Source organism: Cynocephalus volans, chromosome 16, assembly GCF_027409185.1.
Source record: "Cynocephalus volans isolate mCynVol1 chromosome 16, mCynVol1.pri, whole genome shotgun sequence".
NCBI classification, from domain to species: Eukaryota; Metazoa; Chordata; class Mammalia; order Dermoptera; family Cynocephalidae; genus Cynocephalus; species Cynocephalus volans.
In genome coordinates, this window is record NC_084475.1 from 7,422,682 (window position 1) to 7,441,071 (window position 18,390).

General features: G+C 35.2%; 1 protein-coding gene across 1 annotated transcript in view; it reads left to right on the forward strand.

Moving 5' to 3' along the window:
* TANC2 (tetratricopeptide repeat, ankyrin repeat and coiled-coil containing 2) overlaps positions 1-18,390 on the forward strand; it is a 435,526-nt gene that overhangs the window by 144,697 nt on the left and 272,439 nt on the right. Inside the window, exon 4 of the mRNA XM_063080666.1 lies at positions 4,008-4,190. Coding sequence (XP_062936736.1) covers positions 4,008-4,190 — 183 coding nt within the window. The remainder of the gene's footprint in view (positions 1-4,007; positions 4,191-18,390) is intronic.

Here is an 18,390-nt window from a genome sequence, read left to right on the forward strand (position 1 = left end):
TCTTTACTTGAAACATATTTTTAGCTTTTTCTCTGTAGTTACAGTGAGTTCAAACACAATTTTTAGGACAGAGAAGATGGAAGAAAATGTTTTTAAGCAGAAAACTAAACTAGGACAGCTAAACTGGACTAATTGCAGTATTATTCCTTAAGGAGTATTATTAGATTCTAAAATTATCAGCTAATTTTTAACATTGGAACATTTCAAGTGAAAAGAAGTGCTTCACTAAATCAAGTGGATTCTTCTAGATATACTGCTTTAAAAAAATCTGACGCTGGTTTTTCTCAATAAGAGGATTTCTCAGTTATGGAATTACACTAATTGTTTATCTCTTTGTTTATAGACCTGCGAAATACTGTAATTCCGTATAAGCCAATCTCAAGTCTATTCATGAAAGCCCAAAGTTTAGAAATCTATTATGAGAGAAAGAGACTTGAAAAATAGGTTTAGGAGATATAATATCCATCTCATCAGAGTTCTAAAGAGGGAGAAAAGAACAGTTAGAAGAGAAGAATTAGTCAACATAGTAAACAAAAGGGCCAGAGACTAATGAGAAAGAAAAAGTTAAGACATATCCTGGTAAATTTCTGAAATCTAAGAACAAGAAATAAATTCTAGATTTCTCCCAACAGAAGTTTGGGAAAAAGGTAATAGTAGCTTGGACTAAGAGAAGTGGTAGGAGAGATGGTGAGAACATGGCAGATTTGTAATATATTTTGGGTTGATAATCTGCAGAACTGCTAATGCATTCATTGCAGAGGGGTGGGAAGGGAAGAGATTAATGATGATTTCTAGGCTTTTGGATTGAATAAGTACGTGGGCAGTGGTAAATATCTACGTAATTTATTTATTTTTTTATTTTAACTTCTCAATATACGATGTAGTTGATTTTCGTGACCCTTTACCCGGTCTTCTTCTCCCCTCCCTCTCTCCCCACCCCACCCCACATCGTATCTGTTCACTTGTCTTAACATGTTCAAGGAATTGTTGTGGTTGTTGTGTCTTCTTCCCCCAACCCTTTATTTGTCTCTGTGTTTGTTTGTTTGTTTGTTTATTTATAGCTCCCACAAATAAGTGAGAACATGTGGTATTTCCCTTTCTGTGCCTGACTTGTTTTACTTAATATAATTTTCTCTTAAGTCCACCCATGTTGTTGCAAAAATGGTAGTATTTCATTCTTTTCTATAGCAGAGTAGAATACCATTGTGTAGATATACCACAGTTTCCTTATTCACTCATCTGATGATGGACATTTGGGCTGGTTCCAACTCTTGGCTTTTGTAAATAGTGCTGCAATGAACACTGGAGAACAGGTATCCCTTCGGCATGATGATTTCCATTCTCCTGGGTATATTGCCAACAGTGAAATAGCTGGGTCACATGGTAGAGCTATCTGTAATTGTTTGAGGAAGCTCCATACCATTTTCCATAAAGGCTGCACCATTTCGCAGTCCCACCAACAGTGTATGAGAGTTCCTTTTTCTCTGCAACCTCTCCAGCACTTATCATTTTCAGTCTTTTGGATAATAGCCATGCATAATTATTTTTGTTGAGATAAAATTCATGTACCATAAGCCTGTTTTCATTGCTTTTGGTTTTATACACAGAAGTGGAATGGCTGGGTCATCTGGTAATCCTTTATTTACCTTTTTGAGGAACCTCCAAATTGTTTTACACAGTTGCTGCACATCTTACATTCCCACCAGCAGTGTATGAGTGTTCTAATTTCTCAGTATCCTCACTGTATTAGTCCATTTTGTGTTGCTTTAAGAGAAATACCTGAGACTGGGTAATTTATAAAGAACAGGTGTTTATTTGGCTTACGATTCTGGGGCAGCTGCATCTGGCTTGGACCTCAGGCTGCTTCTACTCATGGCGGAAAGTGGCAGGCAGCTGGTGGGTACAAGCAGATCACATGGTGAGGGGAAGCAAGAGAGAGAGGAGGTGCCAGGGTCCAATAAACAACCAACTCTTGCGGGAACTAATAGAGCGAGAACTCACTCATTAATCCCCCCTCCCCCAGGGAGAGCATTAGTCCATTCATGAGGGATCTGCCCCCATGACTCAATCAGTTTCCAACACTACCACACTGGGGATCAAATTTCCACATGAGTTTTGGAGGGGACAACACATCCAAACTCCATCACTTACCAGCATTTTTTGTTGTCCTTTTAAAAAAGTTGTTGTTATTATTATTAAACCCATCTTAGTGGTTATAAAGTAGTATCTCATTTTTGGCTTTGATTTGCTTTTCTGTAATGATTGCTGAGCATCTTTTTGTGTGCTTATTGGCCATTTGTATATCTTCTTTGGAGAAATGTCGATTCAAGTCCTGCCTATTTTTTAATTGAGTTGTTTGTCTTCTTGTTGAGGTGGAGGAGTTCTTTATATATTCTGGGTGCTGGACCCTTAAATATATGATTTGCAGATATTTTCACCCATTCTGAGAGTTGTCTTTTCACTCTATTGATAGTATCCTTTGATGCACAAAAGTTTTTATTTTTGGTGAAATCCAATTTGTCTATTTTTTGCTTTTGTTGCTCCTGCTTATGGTGTCACATCTAAGAATCTAATTCCATTTTTTTGACTCTCCATTCATCATTCTAATGTTTTTTCTGATATATCTTGCAGTTTACTAATTCTCTCTTCATCTATGTCTAATCTGCCTTTAAATCCATCTATTAAGTTTTTAATTTAATAATTCCAATTCTCCGAAATTCTAAACTTTTGTTTTCTTAAGCATATTCAGCATACTACTTTAAATTCTGTGCATCTTTCATTCTCTGTATTCTCTGTGAGACTATTTTCGGTTTATACGGCTTTTCTGATTTACTTTGTTTATGTTATCTTACCTCTGTTATTGTTAATTAAGGGCTAGATATTGTATATGATAAATTGCATAAATAATTTGAGATCTATGATGATATCTTCCTCCAAGAAGATTTATGTTTGGTTTTGGTAGACACTAGCAGTCCAGGATTGCCTTAATTTAATTTTGTGGAAATATTCGGAGCAGAGCTTTAGTTTCTGTAAGGGCCAGTCTAGTTTCAGTTCATATGAGGGTACTTCAAAAAGTTTGTGGAAAAAATATAATTAAAAGGTAATACAAATGTTTCAATGAACTTTCTCAAGTGCCTTCATAGTTATTACTAGAGAGTAGGCCTTTGGGATTTCAGTGCAAGTGTTTGAGTTTTACCAGCTTTCCCTTCAAACCTTGGTGGGCCCTGGACTCCAGTATTTGTCCTCTTACTTCTGTAAAGCTGTCAACAGCATCTTAGCCTCTCAAATGCCACTAAGTAAAAAGTAGTCCCAAATGCCAAGCTGTAGTCTTTTCCTTGTAATTCTTCATTATGTTGTTAACTCTCCACTGTTTTCAGAAAGATTTTAAAAATATATGTAGTTCTAGTTTTTTTTTTTTAGGGAAAAGTTGGTCTGAAGTACATGATCTGCCATTACCAGGAGTAGAAGTCAACAGCATACAGTTGGTAGTAAACAGCATATAATTACTCTTTTTTAAAAAAACATTCAAAGATCACCATATAATTTCAGTCTTACCGGCTTTTTATATACTTTCTTGGAGGAAGGAAGTAGGAAGTAGAGTTATGATGCTGCTGCTAACAATTACATGTGATGGATTGTCAAGTAGGGGAATATCTTTTATGTTTGTCCTACCAGGAAAAAAAAATGAAGACCATTGCTCTAATTCTAAACTTACTGCATTGTACTGTAATTATTGCCTTGTATGATTGCATTTCTCATCAGTCAGTAAGCCCTTACAAGGAGGAACCCTATTTTACTCATTTTCACTCTCCTAGTGCTAGGCCTGGAGAGGAGTACTCATAAGTGTAGAAATGAATGTGTGTGTTGAAAATACCTTATTTGGATTTTCACAGTGAAAGTCAATGTTAGTATATGCTGTTCTGAATCATCCTAATAGGTGTATTTTAATAGGAAGGGAGGAATCTTTTCTCACTAGCTCTTTTGTGCCATCCTTTTCCATTTCACAGGTGGCGTCTCCACAGAAAGCGACTGTGCTTTTGAGCCTGACTACGCTGTTCCGCCACTTCCAGCGAGTGAAGGTATGCAGCACATTCGGATTATGGAGGGCATGTCTCGCTCTCTTCCATCCTCCCCCTTACTCACACATCAGTCTATCAGTGTTCGGCTCCAACCTGTGAAGAAGTTAACTGGTAAGGACTTTACCTCAATTAAGTATGTTTAACAGGAAACCTAACAATATGACACGTTAGGTCGTGTCAGATGTGTTCATGTGCATCTTTAGGTTTTTCCTCTTTGGCCTTCCTAATGTCATAGAGTCTTGGAAAGTAGACCTCCTACTAATTTTAATTTACAGAATTAGAACACTACTGTTTGACAGGCTGATATATTTATTTTCTAAATGACCCACCTACTGTGGACATATTTTTCTAGGTTTTCAGGAAGTTTCTAGTTTTGCCAGAATACACTGTTGTTCTGATTTCATTTATCAGCTTGTTCGTGTCAGATTAACAGATGGAGACATTGGAATTTTAGGATAATAAGAGCTTGATAGCTCAGCAAAGGTACATCAGTCATATTTCTGTTTGAAGTCAGGATTGGTATGTTTCGTATTTATTTATTTATTGATTGATTGATTGATTGATTGATTGTCTTTTTCGTGACCTGCACTCAGCCAGTGAGTGCACCGGCCATTCCCATATAGGATCCGAACCCGCGGCGGGAGCGTCGCCGCGCTCCCAGCGCTGCACTCTTCCGAGTGCGGCACGGGCTCGGCCCTCATATTTATTTTTAAAAGCTGATTTAGATATTTAGATATCCTCTCCATTGGACATTACTACAACTTCTTAGCATATTTATTGTAATGCATAAGTTGTGGATTGCATTGACTTTAATGTGATCTCACAATATGTATCGCCCATTCAGATCAAGTGGTTAGGTGTGAAACTGTCTTTATTAAATGAACTTTGTCCTTTTAAATTTTTGGGGGGAAGAAATTTTAATATGTAGTTGGAGAATCCTTATGTGTTGAAAATATGTAAGCCTGGGTCACTTGGTTAGATTTCTTCTAGCATTATCAGTATATCCCTGATGTCAGTAAGTTGACTGGTATTGATGGGTTGTCAGTGTCTGGAAGCAATAAATTAAGTCATTCACAAAGGATATAGTGACTGTGTGCCTGGCATTGAGCTAGATAGTAGGGAGCTTTGATTGTCATTATGACAATCCAAAAGAAAATAAGAGGAGGAGGGAAAATGGAATTTTTAGACTCTTCTATGTAGAGTGAACTTTTTTCACTGTTTATAATTTTCTTCAAAATAATAGCATTTCTTTATTCTATAGTTCCATGAAGCATAAATTATGGCTCTTTACATTGTTTATTGTATTTTAGGTATTTTCAAATAAGTTTTTGACTCTTGGGTCATTTGATAAAAATCAGTAAAATAGCCTAATAACTTAAAGCATAAAATGCTGGTTCCTTTCTAATGTTTAAAAATCTGATAAATCTTACACGATTAGGCTTGAATAAGATTTTGTTGCTTAAAAATCCTCCCTTTTTTTCAGTTAAAAGTATTATTGATTACTAAAAATACGAAAACCCCAAATCTGACAGCTGTCGTATGATGTGCTTCATTTTACCACACACATTGGCAGAAATCACAAGAGAAGTTCACTTTCCATGTAGAAGTGAGTTGCTGGATTACCTGAGGTTTTGGAATATCACTTTTCTATTCCACTTGCCTATCCCACTTTGAACTTCAACTGAAATAGGCAACCTTTACTAAAGAATAAATATATTTAATAACAAAGTCAATAACATGCCTAGTATTATAGAGGTGATATAGTAAAGCAGTAATAAGGGGTATAGTTGATTAATGACATGTTTGAACTATTGAGTTTTAATTTTAGTGTTTGAAGTATGTGTAACCTCTCAAATAGTTTTATTTGCTGAAGACTATCAAAGGCCTAAGAATTTAAAGATTGAGAATGCATTTAGAAATTTCTGAATGAAAGAAATCTATTTCCTGAAAGAGGATGCCATGAAAATATTTCTGCCAAGTAAAACAGGTGATAAGAGTTTTCTGGTTTAACCTGGTATGAAATTACTTTGACATTTAAAATAAAAACCGTAGTAGATTATTCATGAGCTATCCTTCCATTCCTAATTATGTTCTGTTATAAATAAATAAAAGGAAAATTGGGTAAAGATTAGCTGACCACAAAGAAATGTCCTCTAGAGAATGGTTCTTACTTGGCATTAGTTACAAAATGTATTAGTTTAATCAAGCCGTTAGGGCTACACTTATTGATTTATCCATTTTCATGCATTTAAACTTACAAGTGCTTTATATTCCTTGTATTCATATTACCAGCCAAACTGAATAAGTAGAGCCAGAATAGTCATCCTATTCTACTTCCTTTATGACTTTCTAATATTTAATCTCTGTCTCTGGTACAGTTAAGGTAGTTCTTTAGTCTTCAGTGCTTTTTACTTAATTGTTCAACAGATATTTGTTTAGGGCCCACTATATGCCAGGCATTGCTCTAGATAAGATAGGATGGTGAAAAAGACAACTAAGGCCCCTGCCTTCAAGATTTTAATATTCCAGTTGGGAGGGAGACTGATAATAAGTACATAGTAAGTAAATACTTTAATTTTGGATAGAGACAAGTGCTATGAAGGTAGTAAAATAGGGAATGGGATAGAGAGAGATGGATGGAAGTAGGGTTTCTTTCTACGGAATGATCAGATAGAGTCAGAGGAGAGCTGAGGTCTGAATAAGAAAAGGAAACAGCCATGGGAAGATCTGGGATCCAAGCCTTCCAGGCAGAAAGAACAGTCAGAACAAATGTCCTAAAGCAGAAACAACCTTTTCATGTTCAAGAAATGAAAAGAAGGCAAGTGTGGCTTAAGCAGAATAAGTTGAAGGGGAGAGTAGTAGAAGATGAGTTGAAGAGGTAGGTAGAAGCCAGAGTTTTTAGGTTCATGGTAAGGAGCCTACTCTGATTGTAGGATTTTAACAGAGGAGGAATGGGAAGTAAAATGATCTGATTTCCACCCCCCCCCCCTTTTTTTTTTTTGGTCTTTTTGTGACCGGTAAGGGGATCGCAACCCTTGGCTTGGTGTCGCCCGCACCACGCTCAGCCAGTGAGTGCACCGGCCATTCCTATATAGGATCCGAACCCACGGCGGGAGCACCGCCGCGCTCCCAAGCGCTGCACTCTCCCGAGTGCACCACGGGGCCGGCCCTCATTTACCTTTTAATCAGATCTTGTTGGTAAATATGTAAGGAATGAAATATGAGGGACCAGAGTATCTCATGTTCATCACCCTTGTATATGCTTTCCTATTCTTTAAATAGTCATTGTCTCTACTTCTAACTAGGTGGGTACATATGTTTTTTATCTTACAGGATATGGAGAAGGAGTAACCTTTTCCTATCATTACTAGTATACTATCTTTATACTCTTAACATATTATTCTTAGTACTTCATGCAATTGTATATAAAGACCCATTTGTAGAAATAGGTTCATTTCCAAATACTTTGGCCCATCTTTCATTTCGAAGGAGTGAGTGGAGAGATACATTTATTTATTTATTATTTTTTCTTAAATGGGACTATATCAAACTAAAAAGCTTCTGCACAGCAAAGGAAACAATCAGAGTGAAATGATAACCTACAGAGTGGAAGAAAATTTTTGCTAACTATGCATCTGACAAGGGATTAATTTCCATAATATGCAGGGAACTCAAATAACCCAGTTAATAAATGGGCAAAGGAGCTGAGTAGACATTTTTCAAAGGAAGACATACAAATGGCCAACAGGTACATGAAAAAATGCTCAACATCACTAGGCATCAAGGAAATGAAAATTAAAACTACATTGAGATACCACCTCACCCCAGTTAGACTAGTTATAATCAAAAAGATGGTGAACAACAAATGCTGGCGAGGGTGTGGGGAGAAGGGAACATTCCTACACTGTCGGTGAGACTGTAAATTAGTGTAACCACTATGGAAAACAGTATGGAGGTTTCTCAAATAACTACAGTAGATCTTCCATATGATCCAGCAGTCCCACTTCTTGGTATACACCCAGAGGAATGAAAATCATCATGTTGAAGGGATACCTGCTCTCCCGTGTTCATTACAGCTCTGTTTACAATAGCCAAGATATAGAACCAACCTGAATGTCCATTGATAGATGATTGGATAAGGAAACTGTGATATATATACACCGTGGAATACTTACTATTCTGCCATAAAAAAGAATGAAATACTCCCATTTGCAAAAACATGTATGAGCCTGGAGAAGTTTATGTTAAGTGAAATAAGCAAAGCACAGAGGGATAAATACCACATGCACTCACTCATATGTGGGAGCTAAGAGAGAAAGAAGGAAGGAAAGAAAGACCACAGTAGTTCATTGGACTTGGAGAGGGAGAGAACATTCCTTGGGCTACAAAGTACAGTGGGGGGAAGTGGGGAGGGGAAGGGAGGTTGGGGATAATTGGGTGGGGGACATGGGATACAAATGCAATTTGTGGTAATGGGTATATAGCCAGTATGAATCTGGCTCCCACACCATGGGGATGAGGGGTGACAATCAGCTTTGTATCTCATGAATATTCATAACCCCCCCACCCAAAAGAAGAAGAACCGATACAAATAATTTGGAGTTTGAAAACTAGTTTTTAAATGTATACATACTTCATTCTATTCAGCACAAAAACAAGTTGATACAGTAAAAGTGGTTAAGAGAGGCACAGTTCTATGGTCAGTCTGCTTGAGTTTGTATCCCAGCTCTAAGTAAGTCATTTCACCACTGCGTGCTTTTGTTTCTTCATCTGTAAAAATGGGGTGACAATTATATGACCTACCTCACAGGGAGGTCTTATTCTTATAATGATCACAGTGTTTAGTACTTGCTTAACTGTGTGTGGTAAATATTAAGGGCTCAGAAAGTGTTAGCTGTTATTGTTAACAAAATGTGTTTAAATTTGGTGAGAAGTTTTTAAAAATTGCTTTAAACATTAGATAGCAATTGGAACTTTAAAAATTCTCATGGTATTAAAGTCTTCTTTTTAATGAGCAATAGCAATAATAACGATAATTTCATTTGAATGCCTGTGTGGCATATACTTATTAGCTCATGTATTCTTCATATGGATCTCTGTTTTATAGATGAGTAAAGTAAGTCATAGAGAGGTGCATGTCTTGCTGAAAGTGAAATGTCCTGCTGAAGATAATACACCTAGAGAGGTCAGAGTCAAGATTAATAACCAGTCCCTTAAACTCTAAATTTGTGTCATTTACCAATGAGAAAATTGAGGTTTAGAGAAGTAACTCACCCAGGGCAACTGAGATATCATATCAGTTAAGTCTTTTTTGGTTCCGGCCAACAAAAGATGTAGCCAAATGGTTTAAGCAGTAAAGGGAAACTGGAAGACCTAGAAGTTGGACAGTTATCAAGGTTCATTTGGTTTAATTGAGTATTGCTGTGTACTGAGGGAGATATGGAAGGGAGTGCAGAGGCACACTGTTGGCCCAGTTATCTCCAGATTCTTATTCAGTGCTCTTTTCAAGATGTTTTTTTCCTAGTATCATAAAGACCCTCAGCATTCTTATTAATATATAGATAATTAAGGAGTGCCAATAGATCGTTCATTCAACACTTAACTGAATTTATACTGTTTACATATCATACACATTTGTTTAATAAAAGTTAAATTTTGAGTATTCATACTGTTGGTAGGGTCGTAAATTGGTGCAGTCTTTTTTAGGGCAATTTGACAATATGTGTTGAAAGTATAATGCACATAATCCTTGACACAGCAATTTTATTGCTAATAGTTTATTTTACAAATAAATTTGAACAAGTTTGGAAATGTGTATTTGTGTATATACATAGATAGCATTTATATAGCAAAATGAAAATCTAAATATTTGTCAATAATAGGAATCCATGTGTGTTTTAAAATGAAACATACACAAACATACACACATGTATATGTCTGGTGGTTGTAAGAGAGATGATAACTCCTACTAAAAATGTGGGAGAGGAATGACATAAGTTTTGTTGTATACCCCTCTATGTTTGTAATTTTTACCATGTGTAAAACCCAAAATGTCATGAGACGGTATAACAAAATGAACCCTAACTGCTATTTCCTGTGTATCCTTGCTCAAATTTGCTTAAAGTCTCTGTACTTCAGTTCCCTTGTTTCTAAAATAAGGCTAATATTAACATCTACTTATAGGACTAATAAGAGAATTAGATGAATTAGTACACTTAAAGCTCATAAGACAGTGTCTGACAGAAAGTAGTCAAAGTGTTAGCTACTGTTATATTTTAAAAGAGATTTGGTTATTGGGTTTCTATTAACTATGCCAAATGTGTGTTCTGAGCTTTGGGAAAGTGACCTTCAAGTAACTTAATTGCCTTAAATAAGTCCCTCTTCTTTTCTGAGGAGTAATCTTCAAAAACTGACATCAAATGGGTTATTTAATATCTGGGGAAAAATTTTTTCAGCCCATTTTTAAAGTATTTGCTGCCAATAGATTGGATTGACCATGTGGCAGTCCAATTTGGATGGCAAATATGTCACAATAACTGATCTGATCATGCTGAGCCTAGATATTTTAGGTGTTAGTTGTGGCCAAAGTATTATTTTTGTCATGGATAAAATGGAAACATTGTTTTAGAGGCATCCTGAGAAAATCACTATAAAGCTCTTTTGACATTAGAAAGGGCCTATATACCACTGTGTTATTCTGCATCGTCTGATATGTTTTAGTGTAGTGATACATTCTTTGCATAAGAATAATTATCTTGCAATTTTTGATAACATACTGGAAATTCAAGATGTACTATGAATTTTATTATTAGAAAACAATTACATGATCGCTGTGAAGATTAAATAAGATTTTCTAAACATACAACCTAGCATTTAATAAACATTGACTAAATGTTACTTTTCTCATTTTTATCTTGGACAAAATGGAAGCATAGTCTAATTTTATAGACATCCTGAGAAGATTAATGAAAAGCTAAATTGAAAATATAAAGAGCCTGCAAATAGTCTTCATAGTCTGATTTATTTCATTGTACTCATGATACTATAGCATATGAGTAAATATCTTACAATATTAGGAAAAACATTTGAACTCAAGATGTATTAGATTATAAAATATAGTAGAGGTGTATGGTAGTCTAAGCTTCATCATTGCTAACAGTTAAATACCACATATTTGGTAAGGTTAAATGAGGAAATGTATATAAAGACTTTTAAGCTCTTTGGAATAATAGTACTAATTAAGCTATTAGGTGTGGACCTCATTCAGGTACTGTTTCTAGTTCATTTCTAACTATTTCTAATTCAGATTCTCTAGGTTATGAGTTAAAGTTATTAGGCCGTTGTAAATTCCCAAGGTTAATTCAGTGGTGGGAGTGGAGAAAAAGAGTCCCTTACTTTCATTTCTGGCTCTGAAGAGGTTATTTCTGTAGTCTTCCAAACCAAAAGCAGAGAATGTTAGGGGGTTATTACTTAATTTGATATAAATGATTTCAGTTATCCTGAGTCAGTATAGTTAAAGAAAAACAGAACCACACAGTAGTTAAAGTGGTAAAAACATATTTTATTCGGAAACTATTGCAATATGGGAAAAGAGACCTCAGTACAGAACTGGGCTCAATTCTGAATAAAGCAAAGAATGCTGGGGATTTATAGCCAAGGAGCGGGTTGGGGGAGAGAGTCAGTGGATGGCACATTACTAAGAGGAGGTAGGTATGTCACGGTTAGGGAGATTCTAGCTAATCAGCGGAACAGGATCTTGCTGAAGGCAGGCCAGGGTGATCATATATCAAGGGTAAGAGAATTCTCACTAAACTAAGTTAGCAGGATTCTTGCTACAACTGGGCTAGGCAGGCTTGAGGACAAGGCCCAAGACCAAGAGAAGAGAGCCGTTGTTGGTATATTTTGAGCACCTAAACTGCAACATAAATTATCCAATAAAGAGTGCTTTTATGATTTTTACATACACTGGATTTGTAACATAATTAAATCTGCTGTTTTTAGATTTTATGTGAATTTAACCTAAGAGTTTGTATACAAGAAAATAATTTTCTATTAATTTTGTGTATATTCCATTGAAATAATAGTAGCTTTGTCGTCCTATCTCTATTCAGTTCTACTAGGGGAAGTTTGCAAAAATGCAAAAATGACCCTTAATGGCGAAAGAGGCAAAATGACAAATAAAATTTACATGTTTTTAATGAAATGGTTTTATTTCTGTCAGGTTAGATGACTTGTAAGGATATGACGAAAACTGGAATGGCAGAAAAAGAAACAATAAGAAAGAAAAATATAAAAGATAATACAAGAAGTCAAATAAGATGAAATAAGTCAGTTGTCTTGATAAATATGAATGATGTCAACTTCCCTAATAAAGACAGAAAGTATCAGAATGTATAAAAAACATTTTTAGTGATATGTTATTTATAAGGGATACTCCTAAAACAAAATGAGAGGAAACTTGCACATAAAGAGATGAAAAAATATCTACCAGGCAAATATTAAGAAAGGGATAGCATTGTTTGCAATAATATAAAATGAAATAAAATTAAATGAAGAAAATAACAGTTGGGGCAGAAAGTATTATTTGATATCTTACAGTGGTATGATTCATGAAATAGATATTAACAATTATTGGTCTTTTATATATGAAATAACACGGCATCAAAATATAATAAAGCAACCCAAGAGAAATGAAAACATACGTTCACAACAAAATTTTTACACATATTTTCATATCAGCATTGTTTAAAATGGCCAAAAAGTTAAAATAGCCCAAATGTTTATCAGCTAATTAATGGATAAATAAGATATGGCATATCTATATTATTTGACAATAAAAATAAATGATTTCTGGATCTATGATACAACATGGATGAACCTTGAAAACATTTTGTACATGAAAGAAGCCAGTCACAAAAGACCATATGTTATATAATTCCAGTTATATGGAATGTTCAGAACAGGCAAATCTATAGAGATAGAATGTCAGTTAGTGGTTACCTATGATAAAGGGAAAGGGCATATAAGGAGTGGACTGCTTAAAGCATGTGGGGTTTCATTTTGGTATAATGAAAATGTTCTAAACTTAGATTATGGTGATAGTTGCACAATTCTGTGAATATGCTAAATCCATTGAATTGTACACTTTTAAGTGGGTGAGTTTTATGATATGTGAATTATATCTCAATAAAGATGTTTTTTAAAAAGAAAAACTATATATACCAAACATTGTTAGAAATTAAAGGGAAAGTTGAGAATTCACAGTTAAGGCAGATTTTATGCCTCATAAAATCAACAGCTCAATGACATAAAGGATATGGAGAAGTAGAATAATTCAGTCAATAAGCTTTATTCAGCTAAGTGTAGAACCTTGTACTGAATAAAACAAGAGTCATATGTTGTTTTTTAGCACTTCTGAACTGTTTATAAAATTGATCATATATTTGGCCATAAATCTCTGTACAGTGCACATTATTTTTAATTGAAAATAAAAATACTCTAACAACAAAAAGGTAAGCACTCCCTTCCTCCCTCCCTCCCTCCCTCCCTCCCTCCCTCCCTTCCTTCCTTCCTTCCTTCCTTCCTTCCTTCTCTCCCTCCCTCCCTACCTCTCTATCTCTGTTTTTCTGTCTTTCTTTCATACTCCTTTCCTACTTCTAAAATTTTAAGGAGTTTTAAAGTAACTTTTAGGTTAAAGTAGAAACCAAAATTGAACAAAAAAATTGGAAACTAGCATGTATTATATATTAAAACTTAAGAATTGTAGCCAAAATGATACTGTATGGAAAAGTCATTACCTTGAATGCTTTTATTACAAAACCATCTTGGCCTACAGAGGACAGCACAAAAAAAAAAAAAAAAAATTTTAGAAAAGATGTACTGAAAGAAACTTAACTAATAATTTAACTCAAGAAGATAGAAGAACATAAAGAAGTAATCAATAAAATTAAAAGCAGACACGAATAAAGCTAACCAAAAAAATATTACTTTTTCAGTGAAGCCGCAAACAGTTTCTTTGAAAAGACTGAAAGAATAAATAGAAGAATCTTTTTGACAGGAATGATCAAAATGAAAAAGAAAGGGAGAGAGAAAAGATAAATAACACATGGAACATACAGAACAAGAAATGAATTAGCCACTAATAATAATTTTTTATTATAAGACAATGCAGTATACAGCTTTATAGCAAGACATTAAAAAAAAAAAAAAACCTGGATGAGAGGGAAGACAACAAACTGCAAAATTGACTCAAGAAAACTTAAAATTATGACTAGCCTGGTAACCAAAGAAATCAAAGACCCCCAAGAGTCAGCAGGCTCAGATGATTTTACAGGCAACTGTTAACTAAACTTTTAAGTAATAATAATAGCAGTAGTAGTAGGAATTATAGATAGTTTGCTGAGCCATTACTGTGTTCCACACAGTATTAATTACTTTACATACATGAACAAATTTAATCTTCACAGCAGTCTAGGTGAATAGTCAGTCAACAGCCTCTGAGTGAACACTTTCAATGGTGGTGAGCTTTCTACTTTGTAACATAGCCTGCACCTTTGTCTAATAGTTTTAACCTTTAGTTTTCTAATTTACAAGGATGGGAATGTGCTCCTCTGTTGCTCCTACCCATTAGTCGTAATTCTGCCTTTTAGAGCTCTATGACATAAATTAACCTCTGGTTGCACACGGCAATCCTTTATGTCCTGGAAAGCAGCCATCATGTCTGCTTTTGTGTAGCTTAAGAGACTTCATTTAAGGCCTGTCTGATATCAAAATGGTACTACAACTATGTTTTTTTTCCCTTATCTTCTAGTTTAGTAACCACATCAAAATGGATGTGAGATTACTTTGGAATTAGTCTTCCTTGTGAATTATCTTATCAACTCTTAGCATTTTTTCCCTATGTAAAGATTTTATGTTAACTATTCATATCCATATTTTGCTATCATTTAGTCCTATAGCCCTCTGAATTTCCTGTATGGATTTACAAAGACTACTGTTAGTAGTTTCATGTTCGTGTCTTCATGTTCTTTTAGAAGTCTGAAATTTAAATAGTATGGACCCTGATTTTGTTATGTGTTTTTAAACTCAATTTCCTCATAACTTGTACTTTACTGACCTCTTAACGATGTTTATTCTACCCTGCCAAGTTTAAACATAATTTTCCTTAATGGACAACATTAAAGCAAAATAAGAGTTGTCTTAGTTTGAAGTTTGGTTGTCTGGTGAGGGCTGCTCTCCACCTCCAGCATGGTGCCTTGTTGCTGCATCTTCCGGGAAGGAGGAATGCTGTGTCCAGGTATGGCAAAAGACAGAAGGGCAAGAGAGCCAATGGTGTGTGAAGCCTCTTTTATAAGGACTTAATACTGTCCACAGGGGAGAGGCCCTTGTGACCTAATAACTTCTTAAGGGTCCTTACCCCTTAATACCATCACATTGGCCATTAAGTTTCAATACCTGAATTTTGGAAGAGACACACTCAAACCATACCAAGGGTTGAGTAACTGATATATGTCTCTTGCTTGGAGCAGGATGTTGTTAATTAAGCATGGCAAACTTTGGAGTCAGACATACTTAGGTTCAAACCCTGACTCTGCAGCTTACTGTATGACCTTTGTCCAGTCACTTGACTGTTCCGAGTATGTTTTCTTATCTGTCATCGTTGTTATTTCTGCCCCACAGACTATTGCATGTATTAAATAAGATATCGTGTAAGTCAAGAACTTAATAGAGAGTTTAACTCATGGAGGGTGATTCATAAATGAAGGCTTATAACAAAATCATTACATTATTATCTTTCCCATGCAGTGGATCTGTCCTTTCCTTGTCCATCTTTTTCCAAAAATATCTCAACAGTCCTTTTTGCTATTTTGAAAACATAGCTCTTCTCAGCTGGTGCTCTAGTCTTCCTTGACAATATCATTAGAGGGTTTTTTATTCATCTTTGATTATGTTCTTCTCTCTTTGCATACTTCTTTTTTGGACACAGATCTGTCTTTATCAGAAAATTCCTGGTGTGGCCATATTTATTTCTTTAGATGCTTCCATGTGTTTATGATTGTATAAAATATTTTTTATTTTTAATCTATACCCTCAAACTATATTTCCTTTTAAAATTACTTACTATTGGGTCATAGCTTCTTTTCTCTATATTTTTAAAGAAATCTGCTTGCCTAAAGTCTGAAGTGTAGAATTAACTTTGTCCAGCATTCCTTTTAGAGGTGTGGCTAAAGAATGGTCAAACCAGGCACACCTAGGACCTGAGGTGGAGACGGCATGTTAGTAAGATATAGTCTGGTAGCAATTATGAAGTGCAGGCCAAAACAGACCCTAAACATGAGGGCGTATCAACAGTTGGGTATCATAGAAAGTAGATGAATTAATCCGAGAGAATCTAGGGGCGGGCAGCAGGCCAAGTTCCAGTGGGGCAAGTAGTCAACATCAAAAAAAACCTAACAATGAGGACACATCATAAAGTAATCTTTGTTTTCAATAGATCTTTATGAAATGTCTGTCAGTGGTAGATTCAAGGCTCAGAACTCTAGGCCCGAAGGAACAGACAGGGCTGTACTGGTCAACAGCCCAGTTAGACAAAGAGCCAGATTAGAATTCCACATTCATTCGTTTGTGAGCACTCTGTCTGGGCAGATTAACTCTTTTTGAACTTCTGTTTCCTTATATATAAAGTGAAGATGATAACATCTTGGGGCTGAGGTATAGAAATGTTTGTAGAGAGTTTCTCTCTGTGCCTAGAACTTACTGTGACAAACATATAAGTATGATTTGGCAGTGACTTATTTTTTAAATATCATTATCCTTATCACCATTTAGCTCCATAACATTCAGTGCTATACCTGAATATAATATATTCAGTGCTATACATGAATATAATTCTCAGTATTTAAAAAAGCCTAAATGATAATACACATTTGCTTGTCATAAAATTATGTTGACTAATTTATTTTGGTTCACATGGAATTCTTCTGTGATCGAGTCATGTTTATTTGAAACTCCAGTTAGTAGTTATTTAAATGAACTATGGACTCCAGTTAGTAGTTGTTTAAATAAATAAATAAATAAATAAATAAATAAATAAATAAATAAATAAATAAATAAATAATAAAAATAATAAATTTTTATAGATAAAATCTTTCAAAATAGAAGTTGATAGGGGAAATAATAAAAGGAATTCTAACAGGTGAAAAAATTGGCATTACTCAATTAATCTTGTATCTGTTTTAGCTACTGCATGGTGATTCTAAGAGTTGGATATCACTTTTGAGTATGGCAAATAACATGAAGATTACAGAAAAAAAATCCTTCATTGTCCATGTTTTCTCTGTGATTTTCCCCAGAAAACTCACCACGATTTTAGGCCATAGTTCCTAGGAAGTAAATTTTTATACTTAATTGACCCTGTCCATCCCTACTCGCTTATCTGCTGTATTAGGGTTCTCCAGAGAGACAGAGTCAATAGGATATGTTCTAAATATGAGAGGAGATTTATTAGGGAAATTAGTCCACGTGATGGTGAAAAAAAGTCCCAGGATGGGCCATCTGCAAATTGGATGCTGGAAGTGCGGCTCAGTCCAAGTCCAAAGGCCTGAAAACCAGGGAAGCTGATGGTGTCCTTGATGTAAGTCTTGGAACCCAAAAGCTGAAGAGTCTTGAGCTCTGATGTCCATGGACAGGAGAGAAAAGTGTATCCCAGTTCCAGTGGACAGAGAGAGAGCTTCGCCTTTTTTTCTCTGTTTTTTATTTTCTCCAGGCCCCTGGCAGATTGTTTGGTTCTCGCCCATATTGAGGGTGGATCTTTCCCACCCTATCCACTCAGTCTGTCATGCTCATCTCTTCTGGAAACACCTCATGGACACACCCCAAAAGATAACTTTACCTGGTTTCTTGGCATTTTTTTAATAGAGTTGACACTTAGAATTAACCTTCACACTATGGAATGTGCTATGGAATGTGAGTAGTTTAAAAAGTGTCACATGTTGAATGTAAGGGCTAAATAATGTTGGCCATCAGGAACACTTTTCAGTCACAAAGCATCAAAAAAGGCAAATATCCATAATTCAAAAGAAATCTGTAGTGACTCTGTACACAGGAAGTAAATTATATGGGATAATATGAAGCTTAGCACAGAATATATATTCACATTCTAATAACAGAACTTTTTATAATGTTAAACCATATATTTTTCTCATTATAGAAAATTATGCACCCAAATTGATGCATTCAGCTATAGGAGTAGTAAACACATGACCTGTAAGAATACTCCGCCTCTGATAAGCATTTTAAACACTTAGAGGGC